The sequence below is a fragment of the Musca vetustissima genome, unplaced genomic scaffold (genome assembly GCF_032173495.1).
Source record: "Musca vetustissima isolate MV318-11 ecotype Yass unplaced genomic scaffold, APGP_CSIRO_Mvet_v1 utg35063, whole genome shotgun sequence".
Taxonomy (NCBI): domain Eukaryota; kingdom Metazoa; phylum Arthropoda; class Insecta; order Diptera; family Muscidae; genus Musca; species Musca vetustissima.
In genome coordinates, this window is record NW_026877673.1 from 187,521 (window position 1) to 209,326 (window position 21,806).

The window sequence follows — 21,806 nt, forward strand, 5'->3', positions numbered from 1 at the left end:
TCGGTTATTCTGTACGAAAAATATATTTCGTTTATGTTGCCTATATTTGGGGTGATGTCAACTCCAAAAAGTGAGTTCAATAATATATTTCAACTTTTGGTATCATCATTGTGAATTGCGATGCCTACTTTTAGGATCACTGCTAAAATTTTGTGTCTAAAAATATGCTTTAATCGATATTTAACATACCTTTAGACATTCCTACTTTTTGTATATTAAAGGATACTATAATTTGAAATTACGAATTTTTATTGAATAAAAAAAATAAAATAAAAATATTTGAATACTTTATTTTTAAAAATAAAAAAAATATTGCCTAGTTTTTGGATATATATTAAAAAAAAACAAATTATTTTCCAAAAAAAATTTGAATGATAAATAATGAAGTGGCTTGAAAAAATCAGTCGTGTACACATATTTTGGATTGAATTTATAGATTTAATATTAAAATAAATTAATAAATATATACATAGATAGATAAATAATCAAAGGCTACTTTGAGAATTAGAATTCCTATTTTTGGCTCATTTCTAATAAAATTTTCTCTTAGTATTAAAATAAAACACATTTTGCATTGGAAATTAAAAAAAAATATGTTATATATATATTAAACAAATTTAAACTTGCTTTTTTTTTTAAATGAAAATATAATTATTGCCTAGTTTTGGGATATTATATTTTAATTGATTTCCCTTTTTTCAAACACAGTCCAATTATTATTTGTCATGACTACTGAAGCATTTTTAATGCGTTGTAAAGAAATCTGATGTTTAGAAATATTTAGGCTTGATATTAATTGCGGATGTAATAGTTAAATCAAATAGTCACTAATTGATGCCTACTTTAAGGTTCACTTTTCTGAATGAGTGGTGCCTATCTTTAGGATCCCTTCTATGAAATGGTTTTCCTATAATTCATATATAAATATGTGTGTTATAAAAAATCAGTTTTTTATGGAAATGTGTTTTACAGAAATTTCATTTTAAAATACCACCACTAACAATGCCTACGTTGGGCCGAATATAATTATTACTTTTAATGCCTACTTTTAGGAAAATATACTTTGTTTCTCCCACCATATAAATTCCTCAATAATTTATTGAATTATTAAATGAAACACCTTAAAACTAATTATCTTCTTTACTGCTCGTTACTTTGGTGACGTTCGGTAAGGATACCAGAACTCCGAATACTATAACGACAGCAGCCGTAATAAATATCTTGATAAATTACCTAACAATTTGTTATTGTTTGCATTGTGTTGTGCAGCTTAGCAACTCGCCATTTACAGGTTTCATTCTACCTTTGTTGTTGTTTTTCTTGTAATTCAAGACTAAATTTTACGGCATTGATTTTCCTGAAAAAAAAACACGACCGACCGACCAGGGCAAACTATAGCATCCATATATATAAAAATGGAAGGTATAAATTTGTGCTTGTTATCCCAGCTTTTTTTTTCTAATTAGATAAGCAACTCAATGTAATTAATAAATGTCTGGCTATGAGGTTTTTTCCTACCGTTGTTGTCTACATTTTATCCGCTCTAGACCTTGTGGAATGATTTCGCAGTGGCCATAAAGCAAAGTATAGGTAGAGAATATGAACTGTTGTACCTTGAACTACCATGGAGAGCAAATAAATGATGAGCTTCTTCTCATTCTCATTCATTTGGGAATATGGTATAACAAAAACGAGCTAGTTGAAGAAACTGCACAAAAATCAATAACAAGTAATTAATCAAGTTACTTAACAGCACATGTTTAAGTTTTATGCCAACCTATGGAGATATGGCAAAAAACGCAGCATTGAAACAACACCTAGAATTATGCTTTAGAAGAAAAGGTAACACAAAACCCGCTTACCATGCAATGTCTATGGGAATAAAATGAAATAAAAACGGAATAGTGGACAGTGGATTTTTCAAATCAATCTTATTACTTGCAAAGTTGCTGGCAGAGTTATTAATCAAGTTGGCGTTTTTTTTTTCTTCATCCCTTGATATTTGCAATTTGTTATTTTCAACAGCTTGAAATAAAGAGCTGAATGCTATTAGTTTTTAGTAGATGTCTGCTATATTGGTATAATTAAGTAATGGAAATTAACTTAGGCGCTTAACATTATTTTTGTGTGGAAATGAAGCATAGTTTTAGGGATTTTTTTTATAACTTATTTAAGCCAACACATTATAAAGTAAATTTTACGGCTTCCAGGGTATATTTTTTGTACTTAAATAATTGAATTAAAATCTAGTGGAAAATTTGTATTTGAAACATTGAATTATTGTTTAGAACATACCTCAAGGCTTTTAAAAGATATGGATTAAAAATGTAGCCTATGGTTATGCTAGCAACAAACAATATGAAGTACTTTAATTAGTTTTGAACATTTTTGGTTTCAACACAAATTCAACAAATTAAGTGATGTTTAGAACATACTTTCAGGCTTTTAAAATATATGGATTCAAAATATAGCCTACATTAGGCTTGCCAGACAAAAAATTATATAATTTTAGTAGTTTTAAAAATATTTATCTTCAACAAAAAAATTATGTATATTTTAAATTAAATTTTTTCTAACATAAACTTAATTATAATAAAACCTATTCTAATTGTGACGATATGATCATTATAAAGAATAGTTTAAGGCCAAGGCATATTTTTATAGATTCATTTTTATACCTTTCACCACACTGTGGTACAGGGTATTACCTTTGTGCATATGTTTGTAACAGGCAAAAATAATCGGATAGGCCCATGGTTCCTTTTGAGAATATACATAGAATCACTTTTTAAGTCGATGAATGCATGTCCGTCCGTCCGTCTGTCCATGTTAAATTGTAAACAAAGTACAGGTCGCATTTATGATCCGAATTGGATGAAATTTGGCACAGCTCATTTATTTGTCCCAAGGACGAACCCTGTTGAAATTGGGAAAAATCGGTTCAGACTTAGATATAGCTCCCATATATATTTTCGTCCGATTTAAGGTAAATGGGTCACAAAAGTCCCTCTATATCGTTCGATTTGCACGAAATTTGGCACAGCGTTATTAATTAAGTCTAGAAAGATGTGTGCAAAGTTTTGTGAAAATCGGTTCAGATTTAGATATAGCTCCCATATTTATTTTCGCCCGATTTAAGGTAAAAGGTGCACCAAAGTCTCTATATATCTTTTGATTTGCACGAAATTTGACATAGGGTACTGAATTAGGCCTAGAATGATGTGTGTTAAGTTTCTTGAAAATCGGTCCAGATTTAGATATAGCTCCCATATATATTTTCGTCCGATTTAAGGTAAATGGTTTACCAAAATCCCTATATATCTTTCGATTTGCACGAATGTTGGCATAGCGTACTGAATTATGTCTAGAATGATGTGTGCAAAGTTTCGTGAAAATCGGTTCAGATTTAGATATAGCTCCTATATATATATATCTTCGTCTGATTTAAGGTAATTGGTGCACCAAAGTCCCTAGATATCTTTCGATTTGCACGAAATTTGGCATTAAGTCTAGAATGATGTGTGCAAAGTTTCGTGAAAATCGGTTCAGATTTAGATATACCTCCCATATATATGTTTTCATCCGATTTAAGGTAATTGGTGCACCAAAGACCCTAATATCTTTCGATTTGCCCGAATGTTGGCATAGAGTACTGAATTAGGTCTAGAATGATGTTGCTAAGCTTCGTGAAAAGATCCATAGCTAGGCCGATTGACACAACGTACTGAAGTAATATAAATTAGTCTCTAGGTAGTTTCCATGAAATCGGTTCAGATATAGATAAATAACAAAAACGCTACGTCTGTTAGGATATATATATGTACAATATACCCACAGTGGGGAAGGGTATCATATAGTCGGCCCAGTCCAACTTTACTACTTTCCTTACTGGTCAAAGTATAATTTGGTATCAAACCTCTTATTTAAATACATTGTTTGCAAGGAATTGTTTGGAGCTTACTTTCATGAATTGGTTTGGTTTAAAAATATAGTCTATTTTTAGGCTTATCATAGTAAAGTTGTTTAATTCCAACACAAATACTAAATTATTTATTTGTTGCAGTTCGAAACTACAAAAAAACTTAAGTCCATATTATGGCTTGTTAAATATTAATTTATTATTGCATAATTTTAGGTGTTCTTTTGTAATTTGGTTCGGGTTACTTTAACAAACACGATACCGCACCCAAATACACGATTTAAATTATTGCAAAGCATACCACTTGCAACCAAGCAATCCATTTCGCATGGCCTTTTGTTTTTTCCCCACATTTCCAATCGTTTTGCAATTTTTATCAGCAACAGCGTAAAAAATAATTTATATTCGAGTGAAAAACAATTATTTTCGCCATGTTGAGGCATTTTGTGTTGTCGTCGTCGTTGTTGTTGTTGTTTGGGCTATCTGCCACATGCAAAAAAAAACAAGAAACAAAATCTAGACCAACCACAATTTTCCACTTGTTTGCTATTAGTTGCAATTTTTTGTGTTTATTATAATTTTTGTTATTTTACTTTCTTGCGAATTTTGCATTGTTGTTGTTGTCTTTTTTTGTTCGTCCTTTCTTTTGAATTGCCACTAAAACTATTGTATGTTCGCTACAGTGCAGGGCCTTGCTGTGCGCTGTACTTGCGGTTATTATTGTTGTATATCATAGTTTTAGTTGTTGCTGGTATTTTTTGTTTTCTTGTTACCATAATTTATGTTGACTGTTTGCTACTATTATCTTTCCCATTTTTTTGTTTTTGTTATTGTTGCATTATTGTTAGTTGTATTTATTTTTCAGTGTTTGGTTGTTTCTTTTTTTCCTTCTTTGGTATTTTCATTATATTTCAGCTTTTCTTTTCCAAACTACCCACCCTCTACGCCATGAAAATGAAGTGGGTTACTGGATGGTATATTATCCTACCCATGTTAGTGTGTGTGTGTGTGGTGTGCTCCTGGTGGGGGTCTACAAAATGATTATTGTGCTCTTTTCGCCGCCAATTGTTCTCTATGCTATTCATTGTCGTCCTTTTTGGCTCCTTGTTGCTATTGTTGCTATAGTGCAGTGCACAAAACAAGTTTTGTTGCTATTGCAGGGCCGCCTGTTATTTTCTTTTTTGTAGAATCATCGTCAGCGCTGTTTAGTGTTTAGGGATATTTTTTTTGTGTGTTCTTGTTACATTCTTAACGGGTGGTAGTGTTAGTTGCTTTGCCATTGTTGTTCTATTTTTTTTTCAATTTTTTTGTCATATTTTAGGATCCAGACCCCCGATGTGGTGTTGTTTGGTATTATCCGTATTCATTGGGAAATGTAGTTTTGTTTCATTTTTTTGATATCTGGATTTTCTTTAAAGCAAGAAGAAGAAGAAAAAACCTCCGTACATTGACTCTTAATGTTACTTGCCTTTGGTAGATTTTGTTTTGTCTGTTTCTGTGCGATGTTTTTTTTTTATTTCTTAATGGCGGATTTCCGCATTTGTAATTGTGATCTAAATTTATAAGAGATTGTAATAAAACAAGGAAGAAGAAGTAGGGGACAATGGATAGCTAGTTATATTTATGAATTATTTGCAGAAACAATAAAAAGAGGAGAAAAATATACAAAGATATTATATTTAAGTTTTAAAATATCTTGAGAAATTGTAGCATACTTTTAGGATGGAAATAGTTTAGCGAGAAAATCAAGCCTATTTTAAAGGGGGAAATAAATTAAATAACTTGTTTGCAAATTTCCAGGCTTGCCATTATAAAGTTGCATACTCTTCAAATTAAGTTCATGTAAGGAAGTTCATGAAAGAGCATACTTTTAGGGTGTAGACTATTAACCCTATGGTCAATAACCATAAATGTATACGTAGATCAATAACCGTGGTACATTTGTACCCATTATTTTAATGTATATATAATTTTGAGTTCCTACATCTAGATCAGATCCGTATAGACTAATTTATGTGTGCAAAAAAACCTCACGATAGTCCAATATTTTTAATGAGTTACAGAGCTAATTAGGGCACCGAAGAGTACCATATATTTTTGATCTACGTAGGTAATAACTTTAAAAAATTTTAAAAATTATATATATGGAAAATATTTATAATATTTTTCTTCGATTATGTGTGAAAATGCCTTAAGAATGATTCCTCAAAATTTGATCCAAATATCTCCACTATTAAAAGTTTTACAGCATTTTTATTCGAAAAAAGGTACAAATGTACACGGTTATTGACCGTAGGGTTAACTAAGGAAATAAAGAATTTTCTTTGCAAAATTTTAAGAAAGGAAGGTTTTTATTTAGGTCCAGTAAATTTCTAATTTCTAAAAAGGCATAAAAACAAAACTCAAAAAATTCCGCTTAAGCCCGGCTGGGATTTGAACGCTGGTTCCCATGGCATCTGTTGATGTCCGGCGCCTTAGCGTTCAAAGCCACCTCCTTATCTACCTAAGCTTGCACAATATGCAGTTGCAGTTTGTATGGAAAAAAGTCCGTCACTACAACAAAAATCTGCTCTTAAAAGGAATGTTCTGGTGTGATGCCAAATGTCCGAACCTTGACACGGTTGAATTTAATTCGTAGATGCAATTTCGCAAACAACAGTCGACATAAATACAACTTATCAAGTAAAGACATTGGAAAAATCACCAAAAGACAAAACTAAGCAAATCCTAACGCTAAACAAAAAAGAACCGATAAGCCGACTGACGGGTGTTCTGACGGGACACCTCGGCCTGAAGCCACATCTACTCAAGATTGGATGCGAAGGAAGTAACGAGTGCAGAGCGTGTGGGGAAGACAGTGAAACGCTAGAGCATTTCCTATGCCATTGCCCATCATTTACATGCCTTCGGAGACAATTCTTGGGAAATGACACTCTTCGCGGAGTAAGCGATCTGAGGGGGTGTGAATGGAAAAGACTGAAGGAGTTCGCAAAAAATACGAAATTCCTTGATTCATAGGGAATCAAACCCTAATGTTTTTCTTTATATTATAAACTTTCACTAATTCTTGATTTGTACTTTCTCCGCACATCTAGAGAGCACAACAGGCCTCATATGGCTTAAGTGTATGTCCTTCTCATGTTGGACATGTGGTGGTATCATCCACCCCTCTTTTCAACCTAACCTAACCTAACCTAAGTAAAGACATTTTTAAGTCGCTTTGCCCAATATGCCTGATGAGCCGCTTAACCGACGGCGAAACGCGTCGCATAGTGGTGGGAATGTAGTATCTCTCTGGTTTTCCTTTTCAACTCCGATGCAACTCCGATCATGTAGCTCATCTCGAAAGAGAAATTAATAAAAAAAACAAAATAAATTTCGCTTAATGTAAAAACATATTCATTTCATCATTCTTGAGAAGTTAGAGAATACTTTTAGGGTGCAGGCTATTAATTAAAAAAATAAAATATTTTTTTTTTTTTGAAAAATTTTAGGAAACGATTTTTAAAAATAAAGAAAACTTGCGCATAATATTTAAGGACTTTGCTTAGGTCCAGAAAACTTTAAACCAAAAACCAAAAATTTCGCTTAATGTAAAAGCCATATTCCTTTGTTCTTCCTTTTTATCATTAAATTTTTTAATTAAGTCTTTTTGTTCCACTTCAAAACGACCACCTATTTTTTCCATCTAAGTTTCACAATTTTCTTTTTCCATTTTGCAAAATTTTCAATTATCCTCATCCTTATTTTATCATACATAATAGTTGAGTTTAATTACATTAAATATCCCGTTAAGTGACCTTAACATTATCAACACAATCTTCTACTATTATGTGAGTGGGTTTCCATACTTTAAACTCTATAATAATGCTTATAGTTGTCCTTTGACGTGGCGACCTCATCATCGTTTTCCTCCGTACAACAATAACAATCGCATTATGACCACTAACTAAAACTGTATTATACAATTTTCTTTTTGTTGTTGTTGTTCCTGTTGGTGTTATTTTATTACACACATATATGCGAAAGCAAAGGGAGAAAATCTACTGCTAGTTATTGTTTTTGTTATGTTAAGGATTTGGCCGGAATAAATATACAGAGAGTCAAATATGCTGAAAGCGTTCGAATGTTGATGGTGGTCGTTGCGACATGTCGATGGGTGGGGATTAGGAGAACAGCTAAAGCTATCGAAACTAAATGAAGTGAAAAGCGATTATTACCCCTAAAGAAACGCCATGCTCATGCTACACATCATTAATTCGTTAAAATTGATGATGATGATGAAGACGATGATCAGTTGTAGCAGCTAAAGATGTTGAGAATGTGCCCAGGATGTTGACGATGATGGCGATGACACGAAGACGTAGAAATCGTTTTAATGATAACGGGGGTTTTGTTTGTTTCATTGTTATTCAAAGCCGAATAGGAAACAGCTATTGCTTATAAATTGTGTATATTTTGAGATGGTCTAGAAAGAAGGAGAGGGAGAGAGAGAGAGAGGGGTGTAAGATAATGTCATGAAACCTAGTAGACGTGATATCTAGAGTATAATGTGGTTTGTAAATTATATTTAATCTAGATAAATATTGTTGGGTGTTATAATGAAGACAAGTTTTCATGTTTTTCTCCGCGTGGAGATTTTTTGGGGATTAGCTAAATGTTTATGGGTTCGATATAATATCTAAGGGATTATTGTTGAGAAATTATAAAAATTAAAAATTTAATTATGAATTTTATTAATTTAACAAAAAGTTTAGAATTTAAATAAAACACAAATTTGGGGGAATATTAGCTAATATTAGGTATAATTAAAAGAAAATAAACAAATACCTTTTTAATTATTAAAACATAGCAATTAGTAAACCAGTAAGGAAAGTAGTGAAGTCGGACTGGGCCGACTATTTTATACCCTTCACCACATTGGGGATATTCTACATATGTATCCTAACAGACGTCGCCTTTTCTAAGGAACATTGGCATGAAATTGAACGAACTTAAATATGAGATTTTTTAAATTATGCGAAGTAAACCGACTAACATCAATTCCAACACATGCCATTCTGATCGGACGAAACTATTATTGAGAGCTATATCTAAATCTGACCCGATTTTCTTGAAACTTGGCACAAATCATTCAGGACCTAATTCAGTACTCTATGCCAAATTTCTGCAAATCCAAAGATATATAGGGACTTTGGTGCACCGTTTACCTAAAATCGGACGAAAATATATATGGAAGCTATATCTAAATCTGAACCGATTTTCACAAAATTTAACACACATCGTTATAGGCTTAATTCAGTACGCCGTGCCAAATTTCGTGCAAATCGAATGATATATCGGGACTTTGGTGCACTATTTACCTAAAATCGGACGAAAATATATTTGGGAGCTATATCTAAATCTGAACCGATTTTCACGAAATTATACACACATCTTTCTAGAGTTAATTCAGTACGCTGTGTCAAAATTTCGTGCATATCGAAAGATATTTACAGACTTTGGTGCACCATTTACATTAAATCGGACGAAAATATATTTGGAGCTATATTTAAATCTGAACCGATTTTCACGAAATTTAACACACATCGTTCTAGGCTTATTTCAGTACGCTGTGCCAAATTTCGTGCAAATCGAAAGATATATAGTGATTTGGTGCACTATTTACCTAAAATCGGACGAAAATATATATGGGACCTATATCTAAATCAGAACCGATTTTTACGAAATTTTACACATATCTTTCTAGGCTTAATTTAGTACGCTATGCCGAATTTCGTGCAAATCGAGGATATATTGGGACTTCGGTGCACTATGGGAGCTATATCTAAATCTGAACCGATGTTCACGAAATTTAACACACATCGTTCTAGGCTTATTTCAGTACGCTGTGCCAAATTTCGTGCAAATCGAAAGATATATTTGGGACTTTATATATATATATGGGAGATATATCTAAATCTGAACCGATTTCCCAATTTCAATAGGGTTCGTCCTTGGGCCAAATAAGTGAACTGTGCCAAATTTTATTCAAATAGGATCACAAATGCAACCTGTACTTTGTTAAAAAAAAATACATGGACGGACGGACAGACGGACATGCATAAATCGACTTAAAAAGTGATTCTATGCATATTATCAAAAGGAACCATGTGTCTATCTCGTTTTCTTTTGCCTGTTACAAAAATATGCACAAAGACATAATACCCTGTACCACAGTGTGGTGAAGGGTATAAACATGACTATTCGCCAAGAGGCATCATTCTATTAATTATTATATTTTTAATAAATTATATATATAGGCGGATGTTAAACCTTTTTTATTTCATAGTGTATACTTTTAGGCGATACTATAAATTTATACTTAAATATTTAATATTCTAAAGAAAAAAATAATAAATATAATAAATACAATTTTTATTATATTTATTATAATAAATAATGTCTAAAATATATATACAAATATCTAAAAATATATACAAATTTATTTTTCTGAAAGCATACTTTTAGGGAAACTCCATATTAAACATAATAATAATATTTTAGCATCAAAATAATCCTTTAACATAAGTATACTTTTACGCCATTAGCACTTTAGTTAATCCCGTTCTGCAATAGCTGTAAGGCTAACATAAACTTATTACAAATCCTGGCTATGCACAAAAAAAGAAAACAAAAACAAAAACTTTTTCCGAGTTTTATAGTTTTTTTCTGCAACTACTTGCAAATAGCAACCACCAGTTTACGTCTTAAAATCCTAAATACGACTCTTTAATGAGTCAACCACAAATATTCTCTACCAAGAAGGATGGAAGGGAATAGTTGCCTCCTTTCCATCCACGACTATTGTTTAAGCAGTTTAGCAGAAATCTTTTGCTTTTTGAATATTGTATTCGCAAAAAAAAAAACGAAAAGATAAGTAGCTACTTAAAGGAACCTAAGGCTGAAATGCTGGCATAAAGCAAACCGGCCATTGCAGTTTTTAGCGACCAACTAACCACGTAATCTGTTCAGGAAGTGTAGGGATTGTCATCACCCCTTATATCTTTATGGCTTTCTTGCAAGCCCAGCCGGCCGGTGATGGGCAGCTCGTCATAGACAAAATCTTTGGAGGGAAGATTTAAACTTTAAGCCTACTTAAAATAAAAGACTGTAATGCATAAACGAATAGAGGCGACTTGGTTGGAAAAGCGTCCTTAAGTTTGTGTGTTAGTAGTTCTTAAGGAAAATCCTGCTGCTGCAGATACCACTGCAGCAAGCAACGATTAGGAAACCAAACTACTATTAAAAGCAGTGTTTTATTTTTTCGGTTGGTTATTTTTCTGCAAAATAAAAAAATGTATTTGGGTTCCTTAATAAAAGTAGAGGGATGGGGAAAAATAAAATCTCAAAAGGAAATCTGCTGAGTAGGAAAATTGTTTGGTAAAGACTGCAAAGGAAATGAATGGAATTAGATTTTTTTGTGATAGTCGACAAATGGGAAGCCTTAAAGCGACAACTATTTGAAATTGTTTATGAAATGAAAAAGAGAATTCTAAAAGCAGATATTATGAAAAGGGTTATATCATTTTAATTATCTTTTGTCTATCAAAAAAAATTATAAAATTTCCTCCTCATAAATTTATATTCCTACACTTTGATCTACATCAAATAAAAACTTAGAAAAAAGCAAAATAAACATAAAATACTTTAATTTGAATATGTTGCATACTTTTAGGAATTTTATTTTGTTTTAATGTATATAACATACGATATATATATTGCATACATTTAGGATACAATTTTAATTTTCTTTCAATATTACAAAATGAAATGTGTTTTTTAAATTTCATAATTTGGTTTTAACATACTTTTAGGAAAATCATTAAATAACTAAAATTAAATTAAACACATATCTGCCGCATACTTTTAGGCGTTTTAATTTTCACTTTTTTAGCCATTTTCTAATCTTCCCTCTCCATTCTTCTTCAACACATTTCATTTCAGGTTCCTTGCATGTCCTGGCCCTGGAACACTATCTACCCTCGCACGATGAAAACGGCGAATTCCACATACCCTATCCACCATCCAGCGAAGTATATGTCTTCAATCGTTATGGTCAACATGTTGCGACAAAGGATTTAACCTCCGGCAAGACCCGTTACAGTTTCTTGTATTCGAAGAATACCTCCTTCGGCCGTTTATCTACCGTTACTGATGCATCGGGCAATAAAATTCAATTCTTGCGCGACTACAGTAATGTTGTGAGCTCTATTGAAAATACCCAGGACCACAAGTCCGATATACAAATCAATGGCATCGGTATAATGACAAAACTAACGGAAAAGGGTAGGCAGGAGATAGAACTGGATTATGATAGTAATACGGGACTGCTGAATTCACGTTCGTCGGGCGGCGAAACGTACATCTATCAATATGATGAATTTGGACGTGTTACGGGTATGATTTTACCAAGTGGTGAAATTGTTCGCATCACTTCGCAATTGGCGGATAATAAAGGTTTGACTGTGTATGTGCATGCCTCGGTGGAATCGTTGTTCTCACGCGAGAAAGGTGACACCAATGAGTTGCTGGTCTTGGGCGGTGTTCGTTCCACGTTCATGAAGAAGGGCCAAGAGAATGCTGATGCTGAAATTAAACCCAACAACACTTTGGTTATACACAGTTCAAATGGTGTGGTGGTCGAATCTTCGGCTGTGGCTCGTCATCCCCTATTGGAAGCCGCTCTGCCCGTAGAAGCTGAAATGCTGGCAATGTGGTCTCATCAAAGTGTTACCATGGGCGAAGGACTGACAAACAACATGTATTCCGTCTACAATTTGGTTGGTGATGTACGCAATCCTCAACAGACCCTGAATCGTGAAATATGGGTGAATCAATCACGTGTAATTGGTGTGGAATTTGATCAGTTTACAAATCGTGAAACATTTTATGATATGAATCGTACACCCATTCTAATTGTGGGTTATGATCAGTCTGGCTTACCGAAATCCTATTATCCCACAAATGGTTATCCCGTCAATTTGACCTATGATCGCTTTAATCGCATTGATGGTTGGGCATGGGGTCCAGCTGAAATTAAATACTCGTATGATCGACATGGTTTGCTTTCGGAGATTACCTCACAGCAGGATGGTATTATCTCATTTATCTACAATGATTGGAATTTGTTGTCGGAAATTGGTTTGGCATCGCAGCGTAAATTTGTTCTCCAATACGATGAATCTGGAGGTCTACGACATGTGGTATTACCGTCAGGCACAAAACACTCATTTAGCATGCAAACTTCAATTGGTTTTATTAGAAGTACTTACACAGCTCCTGGTAGCACGAAACCATATTTGCAACACTTCAGCCATTCGGGAGCATTATTGCAAACCATATTCCCCGGAGATGGTGCAAGGATCCTCTATCGCTATAATGCGGCTGGTCAGTTGACCGAAATTGTCCACGGAGAAGGCAAGAGTGAATTTATATACAATGATGCCACTGCCATGCCTAGTACGGTATCACACACCGAACGTGAATTGGAATATCGTTGGGACTTCGAATACACCGGAGGTCTACTCACCGAGGAGAGAATTGATTTTGTTGCCAAGACGGGTTTGAGTAATGCCAAATTCACTTATGAATATGACACCGATTTCCGTGTAATCTCCATACAAGGCCGTATTGGTGGACAGAATTTACCAGCACAAAATTTCGCCTATGATCAACGTACCGGCCAACCCAGTATGATTGGACAATTTAAATTGATGCATCCATTGTTGAATCAAACACAAGTCTACGATGGAACAGCCAGTTTTACGCGCACCGTGGATGGTCGTTTTATGGTTCAAAAGGTGGCCTTGTCCATACATCGCTTGGAAGTTTTCCGTATGGAATATTCATTTGGCGTTCATGGCCGTATTACACAAACAAGGACCTATACACGCAACATGGCGGTAAATACCTATACTAATGTGAAAAATTACACCTGGGATTGTGATGGACAATTGGTGGGGGTTGAAGCCCAAGAACCATGGGGTTTCCGTTATGATGATAATGGTAATCTGTTGTCGCTGACCTATCGTGGTAATACCATACCCATGGAATACAACAATCAAGATCGTATTGTGAAGTTTGGCGAAGGACAATACAAGTATGATTCACGTGGTTTGGTGGCCCAAAATGCCCGCGAGGAGCGTTTCTATTATAACACCCAAGGTCTGTTGGTTAGAGCCACGAAGCGAGGACGTTTTGATGTACGCTACTACTACGATCATATGAAACGTTTAACAACACGCAAGGATAATTTTGGAAACGTAACCCAATTCTTCTACAACAATCAGCAACGACCATTTGAAGTTTCACAAATCTATTCACCACGCGATGGCAAATTGATGTCCTTGACCTATGATGATATTGGTCATTTGATTTATGCTCAAGTCTATAGGCATAAATATTATGTGGCCACAGACCAGTCGGGTACACCGATTATGATTTTCAATCAATATGGTGAGGGTATAAGGGAGATAATGCGTTCGCCTTTCGGCCACATAGTCTACGATTCAAATCCTTATCTATATTTGCCCATTGATTTTTGTGGTGGTATACTGGATCAAGTTACCACCTTGGTACATATGGCCGATGGCAGAGTTTATGATCCCCTGATTGGTCAATGGATGACACCGAATTGGGAAAATGTTGCCGAACGTATACCAACACCAACAAAGATGCATTTGTATCGTTTCAACGGCAATGATCCCATTAATGTGGGTCATGATCGCAACTACCCTGCATCGTTTACCGCGTGGATGAAAACGATTGGTTACAACGTGGAGAATTTGGTACCACAACTGAGCCGTAAATTATGGGAACAACCTTCGCTGTGGGGTCGGGCTCCTCACAACCCCATTGCCATGGATTTGAAGAAACCAATGTATAATGTGCCCACCATGGCTGTGGAAAGTGGATTCTTGGCTCATTTGAACATCAGACGTATGTCGAACTTTGAGGAGTTGAATGCACCACCAAGATCTGCCTTGAAATACGATGTAATGACACCGGGACCAAGAAATATTGGTTCAGACACAGAACCACCATTTGGTAAGGGTATTGTGGTATCACGTACTCCTGACGGTCAGGCAATTGTATCCAGTGTTCCTGCCGCAAATGCCATTTACCGAGATGTTTATACTTCGGTATTTAATCGTTCGAAATTGCTACCCTTCACCTTTGTTGTACACAATGCCCAGCAGGATTCTTTCTTCTTTGTGAAAGAAGAACTGTGGCGGGCCAGTGAAGATCGCCAGCAGCTAAAGAGATTGCAGGGACAGGTGAATACCACATTCCATGAAATAACAAGAGAAAATGGTAGTGGTACCAATTACTTGGATGTCAAGATCCATGGTCTGCATGCCATAATTAACTTACGCTACGGCACAACAGTGGAGAAGGAGAAGCAACGTCTGATGCATCATGCCAAATTGACGGCGGTGCGCAAGGCATGGCATCGTGAGAAGGAGGCTTTGCGTAATGGCCTCAACAGTGAAATTGAATGGAATCAACAAGAAATCGATGAGATTCTCAAACAAAATTATGCCAATAACTACGAAGGAGAATACATTCACGACGTGACATTATATCCGGAATTAGCTGAAGATCCTTACAACATCAAGTTTGTAAAGAGAAAAGGTGCCACAGGTGGAGCAGCCGGTGTACCCAATAGTCGGAAACGAAGAAGAAGAAGTATTCGCGAAAATCCCATGGATAAAAATAATCGGCAAACCGAAAAACTACTAAGGCATGACCTACAACAACATGAAGATGAAGAAGAACATTTATTATTAAGTGAGGCAGACAAGGAAAAACCAGAGATTAGTAATGATGATGTTAGGCGGACAACGACTGAAGACGATTGTTCACTACATCATAAATGTTAGCTTAAATTTTAAATTTATATAACAATAAATTAAAATAATTATAAAAAAATAAATAATAATTAAAAAAACACAACCAATTGCATAGGAACCACAAACACACAAACATTTCTGTTATATACTATAAATATAAATAATTATAAAGGAAGAAGAAAAAAAAACAAACCACTCAAGTAAAACATTTTAGTTAAGTTTTCAAAGAGAAATAAAACCACGACAAAAAAGATATAAATTAAGTAAGAATATAATTTCTAGAAAGAAAAAAATTCAAATAAAAAACCAGCCACTTAGCAGCCCATATATGGCAAATATCCTTTTTTTTCATTAATTATCTATTAATTGTTTATAAATATTTTTTATTTCCAAAAAAAAAAAAAAAAAAACTAAAAATTATGAGAAAAAACTCTCTTTAATTTTTGTATGTGTACAGTAGTGAATAAAATAATTAATTATAATGAAAAAACAAAAAACAAAAATTATATATAAATAATAACATAAAAATATACAACTAAGATATTTATTTACCCCCTAAAAATAAAAGAATTTAGTAAATAAGATGAGAATTTATAAAAACAATATATAAAACTTGATATAATGTTTAAGGAAGAAAATGAATATACTATATAAGGAACTAAATTTATTAATTTTATTTTGTATTACTTTTAACAAATTAAGTAAATCCAAAGTAATTTGAGTTTTTAAGTTTATAAAAAAATATATGAAATAATTTATATATATATGAAACACGATTTTTGTAAAATATAATTTTTTGCTATAAATAAAGAACTGATGATGATGAAAAGAATCACAATTTTATAAAATAAGATATTGACAATTTTTTTTTCAAAATTTCTGCTCAAACAAAGTTTCATAATGCCAATGTGATAGACTAGCGATTTGACATCACAAAATGTTGGGCGCCATTTCTTTTTATACTCATTTCACCCTTATAAAGCTATATTAAATTCTATTGAAGAACTCATATTAGGGGTTGATTCATTTGTACATATGTTGAACTAAGTCAACATGATACTACATGATATTTATAAAAACAATATTGAAGCACTCTTCCTTGTACAAAAAAAAAAAAAAAAAAAAAAAAAAAAAATGATTGAGAAAATTTGGTCAAATAAATATGATATCTAGTTCATCAGAATAAATATTATGTGACCGCAAATCAATATGATACTCCGTTAATGATTTTCAATCAATATCCTAAGGGTATACGGAAGATAACGCGTTCACCATTTGTCAATATAGTCTATGATTCTAATCCTTCTCTATGCATTGTCCATAGATTTTTTTGGTGGTATATTGGATCAATTTACTAGCCTTTCAATAATTTTGGGCGTCATTTTTAACGGCAGCTATGAAGACAGGATTTCGATAATATATACAAAATATAAGTCGAAGATACGATTAATACTTTTTTGTGTCACATATTGGGCGCCATTGTTTATTTTATTATCAATATATAAGGGAAAGTAAAAAAAAAATTATGTTTTTAAAACTTAAAATCGAAGAGCAAATTTTGTACCATAATAAATTTTCAAAATAATTAAAACATGATGGTTTTTTAAATAGTACACGTTGGGCGCCATTCATGAAATTCATACTATAATGGAAACAAAGAACAAATTTGTGGAAACTTTTTGCAGTGCTTTAATTGTCTTGTCAGCTTATCTTTCAATTTCAAAATATCAATATTAAATCCAATACGTTTCTAAATTTTGAAGGGCTATCGGAGTCATTTTTCCTTTTGTATAAATAATAAATAATTTCTAAAAAAATAAATAATCGTCGGATTGGGCGCCATTTCCCAAATAATTCCTATATATTTTAAATGAAAAGTATCGTATCTGTTGGATAACTTATAGAGCTTTTCCAGAAATTTTCGATTGTTGAGTTGGAAAAAGGGCGGCAAACAATTTAGATTTTCTGATAGGAATTCCTTTTAATTTCCTGCTATAAACGAAATTCAGATTATTGTAGTTGATTAAATGGCGCCCAACTGATATAGACAGTCTTCTTTTTCAAACAAATTGCTTCATAAGCGATTTAAAGAAATTTCTATTTCTTGATATTTTTATTATTCAAATAAATTTCAAAATAATTTTTTGCATAAATTTTGTAATGCTGAGTTGATTATATGGTGCCCATTTATATTAGAAGAGCTTTAAAGAATTTTTTTTTATTTTGCTATGGTCAATTAATAAATTACCCATTAGGGTGCCTGCCACTATATTAAAGTGAAACTGAATTCGAATTACAGTTGTTTGAAAAATGGCGCCCAATGGCAATAATAATTTATTTTGTTATGTGATTTGTATTCCCTATTCTAGTGGCTCATTAAATTTTCTTGTATGGAAATTATATTGCAGATGTTGAAAAAGTGGCGCCCAATTAATTTATTGACTTATTTCTCACGTGGTAGGGAATTTATTATATCAAAAATTTTCAAAATATCAGTACTGTAAAAAAAAGGTTTCTGGCATAATACATTTAGATTTCATAAGTGCCATAACAATTATGAAAGGCCCCAGGTTCTCTAAAAACTCCGAAAATACTCTTATTATGAAATTAAAATAAACCAGATGTCTCTTTTAATCCTACATATTTCATGGCGGACGATGTGGGCAGACAAGCAGTTTAAAATATTTTAAAGATTTCAAAATCCATTTTTATTTATACACAATTATTATATATTTACATAAAATGTGTTGTATATATTATTTTTTTCATATATTTTCAACTAAAAACTCAGTTATTTTGTATTCAATTTTATTTCACATGGTGTTAAAACCGATTTATAAAAATTTGAAATATTAAAATTATAGGAACAAAAAATTAAAAAAAAATGTAAACGTTTATAATAGCAGAACGTTTCTTTTATTTGTGGTACTCGAGCTTTTTGAGACTGGCGTAGTTTTTAAAAAACACACACAATTTATAATAAAGTTAATGAAACAGGAAACAAACAAAAAAATATATAAAATAAAAAAAACATGCAAAAAATTAGACATAAATAATAAGTAGTTGCTTCAATAAATGTAATTATAAAATATGAAAAAAGGAAGAATAAATTAAGAACAAATAAATTAACATAAAACAATATATAAGCAAACATTTATCCTCAGATTAGATAAATGTCTTTATAGGAAACAGAAAACAGTCATCAGCAACAAAAAATATATATAAACTGAAAAGAAGAAGAAAACAACTCTAAACAAAACTACAAAAAACACAACAACATCTATACGTATAAACATATACATTTATATACAAGAGAAATACACAAAACAAAACACCTGTAAATTTTTATCATTTTTTATATATATACAAAAATAAAAATAAATTAAATAATTATTAAAACAGAAATACATGAATATTTCAACAAGAATAAAGCATTTAAATATTTATGACTTATTCATGAACTGCAAATATTTAGCATGAATAGTAAATAATAAAACAAATATCCTAATCCTCATCCTACAAAAAAAAGAAACAAAAATGTCCTTTGTATCCTTCTCACAAACAAACAAAAAAAAAACAAGATAAGTTAAAAACTTTCTCTTACTCCCCGCCCTCCTTGTAATATATTTCTTGTAATTTTTATCAGTTAGCTTATAAAATCCTAATAAATTTACTCTTTAGATATACACAAAATATTAAATAATAATAAAAATAATATATATATACAATTAACAGAAGAACAAAAAAAAAAAATGTTTAGTCTTTATGTATAGCAAAAAGAAATGAAAGAAACCAAGATGTCTGACAGCAGCTAAAAAAAAAATATATATATATATATACATACTTATATTACATAAATTCCTTCTTTAGTTAGTGTTATGCTTAAATTGTTTATTTTTTCCTATTTGTTTTTAACTTCCATTTAAACTTAACTATTATGTTTAAATATTATTCTTAAATTTTTGTATTGTTTATTATTGATATCATCTCATTGAAGAATACAACATACATACATGAATTTAAGTCCTAATTGTTTTTAATTTATAAGTATAATTGCAAAATAATATTAAAAAAATCAACAACAACAAATAAAATCTAAATAAACATGGCAACAGTATTATAAAAAAAATAAAACAAAATCACATAATTTCTTTTTATTTCAACAAATTCCACTTATTTTCTACGCTTTGGTTTTAGCTTAGTCGGTTTATTTACATACATAAACGGTCCACGTTTAGGCATAGCCCCCATATAAGGGTACCCCCCAATTTTCGGTATTTTAGAGTTCTTGAGCGCGGTTTTCAACCGAATTCGCTGAAATTTGGTACATGGGGTTCTTATTGGGTAGCAAATCTCTCCACTAAAAATTATAAATATGGGTCCATATGGGTCGGATAGCCCCCATATAAGGGTACCCCTAATTTTGCGGTATTTTGGGGGGTATGATCGCACTTTTCGACCGAATTCGCTGAAATTCGGTTCTTTGAGTTCGTATTGACTAGCAAATCTCTATACTAAAAATTACAAAAATAGGCAAATTTTTTCGGGTAGCCCCCATATAAGGATACCCCCCAATTTTCGGTATTTTAGGGTTCTTGAGCGCGGTTTTCAACCGAATTCGCTGAAATTTGGTACATAGGGTTCTTATTGGATACCAAATTTTCCCACAGAAAATTATAAATATTGGTCTACATTTTCTGGTAGCCCCCATATAAAGGTACCTCCCAATATCCAGTTTTTGGGGGGTTTTGCCCGGATTTTTCGGCAGATGGCTGTACTAATAGATTTCTCGTAAAGTATCGATCAAACAATTTCAAATCTATGCTCGTTGGAAGGGTGAAATTTCGCAGTAAAAAATGAATTTGCTGTATTTTGTTTGCTGCAGGGCGTTAAAAATGGGAGTGAAAAAGAGGAAATTCGGCGCATTTTACAGGTTTTCTTTGAAAAAGGCGAAAATGCAAGCCAAGCGGCTAAAATTTTGAATGCTGTTTATATTGGGAATGCTTCCGATACTGTAACAGCCAATTATGTGCAATTTTGGTTTCGTAGATTCCGATCAGGAATTGTTGATGTGAAGGATGCGCCTCGCACTGGTAGGCCTGTCATCGAAAATTTCGATAAAATGGGAGAAATGGTCAAAGTTTGCAGTCAACTTCGACTTCGATGTTAGCAGTCGTAACATCGCCCACGAGCTAAAAATAATAATATATAAAAAAGTAAAATAAAATAGGAAGACGTACTGTACTCCCATAAAACAGCTAATTAGCAGTGTTGTGAAAATAATATATCACAGAAAATAATCTCGGAGAAATAGTTCATTGCTTTCTCGAATTATAAGTTGATTTTATACAACTATAACAGTAGTGACAGTTCAGCACGGAGGAAGGCTGCAAAAGAATATCAGTTTGTATCGATCAATAAATCGCCATAGCGGTAAATCGTCATACCCATTAAAGAGTTCAACGGAATTTGTTAGACGGTTCCCGTTGGATATAACCTCAAGAAGAGATGAGTTATACAAAATAAATACCAAGAAAATTCTTATAATTCTGAAAAAATCTGAATGCACGATTACCTTTGGCAAAAGCTCATATTAATTGGAATTCGACTCAGTGGAGAATTATTATGTCCTCAGGTTAATTTCATTTAAATGATAAAGATTCAGACATGAAAAAAGTAACCGTAAGGAAATCCAAAAATGAAAGGCTCATGCTACAACATGGATGCGGTTCAATAATGACATTGGGCTGTTTTTCTGTTTGTGAAGTAATAGATCGGATTGTTTATACAAATGTGGCTGCCTTCGCTGAGGAAAATATACCCCTTTTTGGGTGCTTCAGCTTCACAATTACCATGAAACATACACCAAAACATGTCATGGTTTGTTTGCTTAAGTCAAAAATCAGGGTTTTATAATGGCCAAACAGATCTTTGTCCTAAAGAAAAATCTTTGGAGTATCATAGATATCAAAATCAAAAGTGTTGCACAAACA

At 32.7% G+C, this 21,806-nt stretch overlaps 1 protein-coding gene across 1 annotated transcript in view; it reads left to right on the top strand.

The window, feature by feature from the left end:
* Nucleotides 1-15,843, top strand: part of LOC133322354 (teneurin-a) — a 179,282-nt gene extending 163,439 nt beyond the window's left edge. Inside the window, exon 15 of the mRNA XM_061531353.1 lies at nt 11,906-15,843. Within this exon, the coding sequence (XP_061387337.1) occupies nt 11,906-15,843 (3,938 nt within the window). The remainder of the gene's footprint in view (nt 1-11,905) is intronic.
* The last annotated feature ends 5,963 nt before the right edge of the window (nt 15,844-21,806 follow it).